Source organism: the organism of the source record quoted next, unplaced genomic scaffold (assembly GCF_019419815.1).
Source record: "Pyrus x bretschneideri cultivar Hongxiangsu unplaced genomic scaffold, Pyrus_bretschneideri_v1 Contig9, whole genome shotgun sequence".
Classification (NCBI taxonomy): Eukaryota; Viridiplantae; Streptophyta; class Magnoliopsida; order Rosales; family Rosaceae; genus Pyrus; species Pyrus x bretschneideri.
The window spans coordinates 2,327,273-2,336,173 of record NW_025999831.1 but is presented as its reverse complement, the minus strand read 5'-3'; the positions used below and the strand labels follow the sequence as shown (position 1 = coordinate 2,336,173).

Genomic DNA, 8,901 nt, shown 5'->3' with positions numbered 1-8,901 from the left:
CATTGAGGCCATACATTATTCTTGTGAAAGATGTGGCAACTGATGGACATTGTGGTTTCAGAGCAATTGCATCATTATTGGGTTATAATGAGGATGGATAGGTACAAGTGCGAAATGATTTATTACAAGAGTTAGAGACTTACTCAAGTTGCTACTTCAAGCGATATGGGTCTGAAAATAGGGTCCATGAGTTGAAGCATGCATTAAGATATTTTGAAACTTATGCAAACATTGATTGATGGATGACTATGCTAGACATGGGCCATATTATTGCATCATGTTATGGTGTGGTACTTATTCATCTATTGGATGTACAATGTCTTACATTTTTACCTCTTAGAACAACACCTATACCACTAGCAACAAGTAAGGAGATCGCCATCGGATTCACTAATCATCATTTTGTGCAGGTATGGATATAAGGATTTATTGTAGGAAATTTTTGCAGGTGATCTTATAAGGATTGAATGCATTTACTTTAAGTTTAAGTTATAAATTTCTTGTAGTCTAGTTTAATTAAGTTGTGCTTTTATGTAGGTGTTCTTGAATCAAGTTATCCAATTCCTCCTATAGCGACAAATTGGGAAAGATACTGTGAACCATGTGTTTAGAATGGGCTACTCCGTACGTTGCAAATTCATTGTAGGGTCTACTGTTATAACTAGAGAGATCGTGGAGCTTAACAAAAATTAAAGTTGGTAAGCAGCGCCACCATGCTTATGCGTCGGAAAATTCCAGATTATGTTCATAGTATATATTTTTTTTCTAGTAAACTCTTGCGTTTTGATGTTTTATGTATTTTTCTAACTAAATTGCTCTTGGTTTGTTCCTCAAGGAATATGAATTGGGATTTTTTTTGTCTTGTTTTGCTTTAGAATTCGTGCTCTTTTTTCAAATCAATGTCTACAGTTTAGTGTTTTTTTTTTTTTGGAATAATTACTATTATCCCTAGGATTTTGGTTGCCTAAATCAGAACCCACCTCTTTACAACTCCTATTTGCCTTCCCTTAATGAAAATTTAGAAAGCATTCTCCATCATCATCTAGCATAGCCTCACATACATGCGTTCCTTGTAAAAAAAAAAAAAAAAAAAAACCCAGGGGTTCGGGCTTGAGAGATGGTTTACTTGAGTAAGCTTCTCCATTTTCGATCTCGACCAAATGTGTAGATCAGTCTAAAAATTAGAAGACCTCGGTTTTTTTTTTTTTTTTTTTTTGGCTTTTAGAAGAGAGTAATATTATTTTTTTAAGAGAAAATATTATCTCTAATTATATATCTAGGGTCATTTTAGGAATAATAGTGGGTGGGGAAATAACATTTTAATTTTTTTAACTTTTTATAATGGGTGTAAATATAACGTGGGTGGGGAAATAAGACAATGAGGTGGGTTTAGCAGCTCTCTATTTTAGTTGCCTTTGCATTTACAGTTTTACCTCTCTATGTTTAAAGATGAGTTTCTATTTACTTATTTCTCTCTCTGTTCTTTTTATGAGTAAATTTTGATTTACGCTTTATGAAATATCATGCTTTACTAGATTTACATTTATTGAGATATTCACGAATATGATTTAAGATATGATGTTTGAGCAATTGAGCTCCGATTGAGATATATATTTTGGAAATATTATGTTCATGTTTTATGTGCTTACTTAGTGGTTATTCATATGATCTGCCTATGGACGAATGATATCATTATATGGCTTCGGTCGAGTGATGTAAGGCCTACAGGACGAATGATATTGCCTTCGGGCGAATGAAGATTTATTTCTTCCTACGGGCAAATGATATCATTATATGGCTTTGGTTAGGCAATGTAGGGCCTACGGGTGAATGATACTGCCTTCGGGCGAATGAAGATTTATTTATGCCTTGTGATACCACTACTAAGCATATTATATATGCTATATGCTTTATGCAAGGTTTTATGGCATGCTAGGTTTTTGGAAAACCTATTACTTATTATGCTATATGAGTTTTCTAAATTGGGGTTAGTACGTTGAAGAATAACAACTTTAGTATTACTTATATATAAACTTGGTTCACTCATGTTTTGTTTTGTGCCCCCTTAGGACTTAGAATTGAGGCGTACAATCCAAACGTCAAGGCATTCCTGCATCAATATCTTCGAGTCCTCTTGGTGTAGGACCCTTTCCTTTGTTCTTATATTTGTATAAAATTCCTTCTTAAATGTTCTGGATTAGTTGTATACTCTGAACACATTCCATAATTGCATATTAGTTATAGTTAAATTTACAAGTTTTATTGATGTTCGTTCTTTCTTCATAGTTCTTGTGCATGTTAGTATGGCTTCGTCACCTTCAGGGTGTCGGTCAGCACGTGCCTACCCTGGTGTTTGGAGGATATCAGGGTCGGGCGTGCCACCATTGAATTACAATTTTTTGCAATCCAACATGCCAAGTTGTGTTAGGTGGACTTAACCTTTTTCAATTTTTTTTTCTTTTTATTTTTTCTGATTAAAAAGTCAGATAAATGTGCACCGTTGAATCTAAGAAATCCAATGGCCCACATAAAAAGAAACTGAGTGGGCCTGTAGCACATGTCCCACCGACACATTTTGGTTCGTCACTCTTTCCCACTCATGCATAGAGGCCACATGCCTAGCGCAAAAAAAAAAAAAAAAAAAAAAAAAAATTAAAATGTGGCTGACGTCAGTTTGAAGTCATATTCACTCAATCGGTCAAGCGAGTGAGAATGGCCCGATTGCTTAGTCTGGGGGGTTAGGCCCACTGAATAGCCCTATTGATTTAGGGGGGCTGGAGCACATTTTGTTGGTGTAAGTGGATTGAACCACCTAATTGCAATGGGGATTGGAAGGCTTGGAGTTGCTCTTAATGACCTTTTACTATAAAAAAAATTGGCTCGTATAATCAGCAATGCAAACTGTAATGTATATTGAAGTTTAAGTATAACAGTAAGTTTCACTCCCCTTTAAACTCAATTTTTCTATAACTTAGTATTACGGTCTAGTGATATTCTTTTTCACTTGTAAGTGAGAGGTTTTATATTCGATTCTCGCCAAGGGCGAATTTGAACTATATTATTGCTAGCCCATTGTGAGACTAAGCCCATCCTCTCCCTCTTACTGGAGATAATATCGTTTGTTAAAAAAATAAAAATAAAAACCCTCAATTTTTCTTACGTTCTACCGTCATATTTTTTTCTTACTTTCTACCGTCATATTTAGGATTGGAACTTCTTTGCAATCCTATCTCTACAACTTAAGGTATTTGCTGGACTCATTTTAATCAACAATGAACTTTCCTAATCCATTATTAGGTCACATGCTTGATTGGCAGATGTTCTCACTTGCCCTTGTCTTCGATGACTCAACATTGGATTACTACGAATAACCAATTACGTGTTCTCACGTCAATTACTTTCCGGCCATACACCAACAGGAGAAAGGTATACAAATGCGATTTGGGTTAATTAATTACTGATAGGCGTTCACGTCTTGGTACTTTACTTTTGGTGGAGGTCTATTGTAAAAGCTAAATTTCGTAGCACGTCTTATGGGATTTGTGAATTGTCGTAGTTGAAGAATTATCGCAAGATCATTGGTTTTGACCCAAGAAAGCTACAAGTATACATTGGGATAACAAGACAACTATATTGAGATTTCTCATAAACCGGAACCACATAATAGTTCAAGTAGGTGGTGCAAGTTGGATTGGAAATTTCAATCTAAATCGAAATTTCTGTTCCGAATCCGAACATTTCTGATTCCAAAAAATTTGGATGACAATTGGAATTTACCTATTCAGTCCATAATTTCTAAAACTTAGTACTATAGAAAAACCATTCTTATTCTTAATTTATTATGTTTTATTTTAGATATGCTTTATTTTGTATCTGTATATTTAATCCTACTAGCTATTATATATTAAGGGAATTATTATTAGCACTTCAAAAATCTCATTCTACACTCCTCACAATTGTATTTTTCTTTCTAATAATAGAAAGTTTGGAGTGCCAAATGAGATTTTTGGAGTGCTAATAACAATTCCCTATATTAAACATGAAGAGTATAATCAAAGTTACAATTTTATCTTTTTCTAATATAATTTATGTTATATACATAGGTAACAACATACAAATATCGCAAAAAAATTTAGATAAATATTAAATGTTGGATACAAATTTTTTTTGAAAAGTTTCAAAGTCTTACCAAATATTGGAGATCCGAATTATGCTTCAAAAATTTCAAAATAAAACCGATTACGAAATTTTTGGAAAATTTCGATAATCCAAAATTAAAAAATTGGAACTAATATTTGATTCCGAAACGTTTTTGGATAGGCATTGGAATATGCTTGTTTCTGATTCGATCTAACAAAAAATCACCCCTAGGACGAAGCATGTAGATAGATTGATTGATCGTTACTATATTAAGAGGAAGTTAGATGCAGAGACTATTACTATTCCTTTCATGTGGACTGAATATCAGCTAGTTGAATATACTTAATGGGAAGTGTTATTGGCACTCTAAAAATCTCATTCTACACTCCTCACAAATGTATTTTTCTTTCTAAATATAGAAAGTTTGGAGTGTAGAATGAGAAATTTGGAGTGCCAATAACAATTCCCTACTTAATTACTAAAGTTGTCTTTAGTAGTGTGTTCTCTAATGCGCTTGATAAGTTGGACATATTTAATATCTTTACTCCAATTTGAAGAGGAGTATTGCGAGTTAGGTACTTCTAATAACATGTAGATCACATTTGTAGTCTTACCTTAATTAGGTTTCCTGTTGTACTTCTAATTACTTGTATAGCAGGCTTATAAATCCCTCTATATATACCTGTATTCTCTAAGAGAATACTACAATTCACAATTCTCATCAACAAAGTTACAAAGTATTAGTGTTTTTTTCCCCCGTGTCTTTATTGTTTTCAAGACATGGGAGGGTACTGTGCTTTAACGTGCATGAACTTCTTTATGTTTTATTTTGGCATTTAAAGAGAATTGTATAGATGAGATTAACTTTTCTTAATTAACAATTATCAATGTTTAGAAATTCTAGTAGTCACTACACCACAAATGGCCTCCATACATTTCTTCATTCCCATTTCTCCTATTAAGTTGTTATCCAGGTTATTTCGACCTTACTATATTAGTTATTCAGTTTTGTCTTCTGCATTTTAAATTAACTTTCTTTCACCCGTTTTTTCATTAATCCCATCTCTCTTTACCCAAAAAAAAAAAAAAAAACCCCTAATAAGAATAACTAATCATGGAAAATACTGCAAAAGCTCACCCCTCAGCCACAATGCCATTGCTCCCAATTTCAAACAACCCTTCAAACCCCATTCTATCACAGTCGATCACGTCACAATGCGTTTCGAAATTAGTACTTGTCCACCGCGCTTTATTACTTGCATTAGGGACATTTACATTCCTATGTGTGTTCATGCACACGTCTATAATTCCAGAACCCCCCCAAAATTCGAATTGACTCACTTTTTGTGTCCAAGCTTAAAGTCTCAAACACATCACTTGGGGTAAATTGGGACGTGATCTTCACAATAGAGAACCCTAATCTTGTTTCGTGGGTTCGATTCAGGAGCATAGAAGGTTCAATTTCATATGAAGATAACCTCCTCTCGAAATTCCCTGTTGGTCCATTTGGATTGGGACTGAAGGAACATAAAAGGTTGCGATTGAAGATTTACACAACCGTGCCGCACGAAGGTCGGCCAGGGGTGAAGGAGAGGATTTTTAAAGAGATCAAAAGGCAACATGAAGATGGTGCAATGAATTTTAACATGCATTTGTTTGCATGGGCAACGTATAGTAATGGTTGGTGGGGAACACAAGATATTATGATGGAGGCTCAGTGTTTGAATTTAAGAGTTGGCTTCTTACCTAAAGTTGGGTTTGGTAGCTGGATTAGCGGAGGGCCAATAATTTGCTCGACTGGTTCGTATGCCAGTTGATTAAATCGGAGATTTTTATTTTATTTTTTAAGTTAGTACTAGGGTGTAGTTTGAGATTGTACAATTTGATGGATGTAAAAGATTCTTGTAAATCATAAACGTATCAAAGGTGAAGGTAAACCTTCTATGATATTTACCCTGTGTATATGCCAAAGATCACATTTATTAACATGAGATGATCAGTGATCTCTCAGATTTAAGGACTAGTTGCATTCACAACTCAGAAGTGTGATAAATAGATAATCTTCCGTTCATACACTTCTATGGTTGGTCAATATTCGGGATTGAAACTTCTTTGCAATCCTGTCCCGACAACTTAAGGTATTCCTTGGAATCATCTTACTCACAATGAATCTTCCTAATCCGCTATTACGTCTCGATTGATGGATGTTCTCAGTTGCCCTTGTCGTCGATGACTTGACATTGGGTTGCCACAAATAACCAATTATGTATTGTCACGTCAATTACTTTTCGAGCATACTCCAACAATGGAAAGGTATACAAATGTGGATTTGGCTTAATTAATTACTGATAGCGTTTCAGATCTGAATACTTTACTTTTGGTAAAGCTCTAGTGTAGAAACTAATTTCGTAGCACGTCTCATGGTGTTTGTGAATTGTTGTAATTGAAGAAAGTATTGCAAGATCTTGGGTTTGGACCAAAGAAAGCTATGAGTCTACATTGTGATAACAAGACAATTGTTGAGATTTCTCATAAACTAGTACAACATAATAGTACGAAATAGGTGTGCAAGTTGGACTGAATATTCCAATTTGAACCAAAATTTTCTGTTGGAATTCGAAAATTTCCGATTCCAAAAAGTTTGGAAAAATTTGGATGGCAATTGAATTGTACCTATTTGGTCCAAAATTTCTCAAACTTAGTACTATAAAAAAACCATGCATATTCTTATTTATCATGTTTTTAGGCTTAGATATGCTTTATTTCGTATTTTATTATATTCAATGATACTATTATATATTAAACATGAAGAGTATAATCGTACATACTATTTTATCTGGTCTAATATGATGACTTCATGTCATACACATACATTAGAGTACTATAAAAAACCATGCATATTCTTATTTATCATGTTTTTAGGCTTAGATATGCTTTATTTCGTATTTTATTATATTCAATGATACTATTATATATTAAACATGAAGAGTATAATCGTACATACTATTTTATCTTGTCTAATATGATGACTTTATGTCATACACATACATTAGAGTGCTTGCTTCCGATTTGATCGGAATGAAAATCACTCTTGGTACAAAGCATGTAGATTGATCAATCGTCATTGTATTAAGAAGTTAGATGCTGAGGCTATTACTATTCCTTTCGTGTGGACTAGAGATCAACTAGTTGAATATGCTTAATTACTAAGGCTATTTTTAGTAGTGTTCACAAACTTGTTTTGTAAGTTGGGCATGTGTGATATCTTTGTTCTAATTTGATGGGTGGTTAGGGACTTCTAATAACTTGTAGAGCTTATATGCAATCTCACCGTAATTTGGTGTCCTATTTTATTTCTCTCGTGTATTTACTGTTTTCAATACATGGGAGGGTATTGTGCTTTAAGGTGCATGAATTTATTTTTGTTTTATTTTAGCATTTAGAGAAAATTATATAGTTGAGATTAATTGTTCTTAATTAAGTAATTAACAATTAACAATGTTTAGAAATTCTAGTAGTTAATTTTTTTGGTTATAAAATTTTATAATAGTTATTCGTTACTCTTTTTTAGCAAATGTTAGTTTGCAATTAACTTCAGGTAATAACGACCACACATCACAAATCGTCTCCACACATTTCTTTATTCCCATCTCAATTTAGTCGTTATTCAGGTTATGTCCACCTTACTCTAGTAGGTATTCAGTTTCACCTTCTCCCTTTTAAATTTAATTTTTTTTACTCATTTCTTCACTCACATCTCTCTTTCTTACATAAAAAAAAAAAAATAGAATAAAATCCTAACAAGAACCAACCATGGAAAATACTGCAAAAGCTCACCACTCAGCCACAATGCCATTGCTCCCAATTTCAAACAACCCTTCAAACCCCATTCTATCCCATTCGATCACGTCACGCTGCGTTGCGAAATTAGTGCTTGTCCACCGCTCTTTATTACTTGCATTAGGTACATTCACATTGCTATGTGTGTTCATGTACACATCCATAATTTCAGAATCTCCCAAAATCCGAATTGACTCGCTTTTTGTGTCCAAGCTTAACGTCTCAAACACATCATTTGGGGTAAATTGGGACGTGGCCTTCACAATAGAGAACCCTAATCTTGTTTCGTGGGTTCAATTCAAGAGCATAGAAGGTTCCATTTCATATGAAGATAATCCCCTCTCGAAATTCCCTGTTGGTCAATTTGAATTGGGACTGCAGGAACATAAAAGGTTGCGGGTGAAGTTTTCTACAACTGTGTCACACGAAGGTCGGTCGGGGCTGTTTGAAGAGATCAAAAGGCAACAAGAACATGGTGCTATGAATTTTAACATGCATTTGTTTGCATGGGCTACGTATAGTAATGGTTGGTGGGGAACACAAGATGTTACGATGGAGGCTCAGTGTTTGAATTTAAGAGTTGGCTTCTTACCTAAAGTTGGGTTTGGTAGCTGGATTAGCGGAGGGCCAATGACTTGCTCGACTGGTTCGTACGCTAGTTGATTAAATCGGAAATTTGTTTTTTTAGTTAGTACTAGGGTATAGGTTGAGATTGTACAATCTGATGGATGTAGAAGATTCTTGTAAATCATGAACGTACGTATCAAAGTTGAAGGTAAACCTTCTTTAATCTTTACCATGTGTATATGTTGAAAGAATCCTACAAGTGTTGAGGGAAAAAAAAAAAAAGAATTCATTGAACATTTGTGGCTATACTTTGTACATATATAGTTAATTAGGGACTAATTAAACCGAGTTTCA

At 34.1% G+C, this 8,901-nt stretch overlaps 1 protein-coding gene across 1 annotated transcript; it reads left to right on the top strand.

Annotated features, from left to right (window-relative positions):
* Positions 1-7,953: 7,953 nt before the first annotated feature.
* On the top strand, positions 7,954-8,643 carry LOC103941503. The gene has a single exon (XM_009351704.2). It carries the CDS (start codon positions 7,954-7,956, stop codon positions 8,641-8,643), a length of 690 nt encoding a protein of 229 aa, XP_009349979.2.
* The last annotated feature ends 258 nt before the right edge of the window (positions 8,644-8,901 follow it).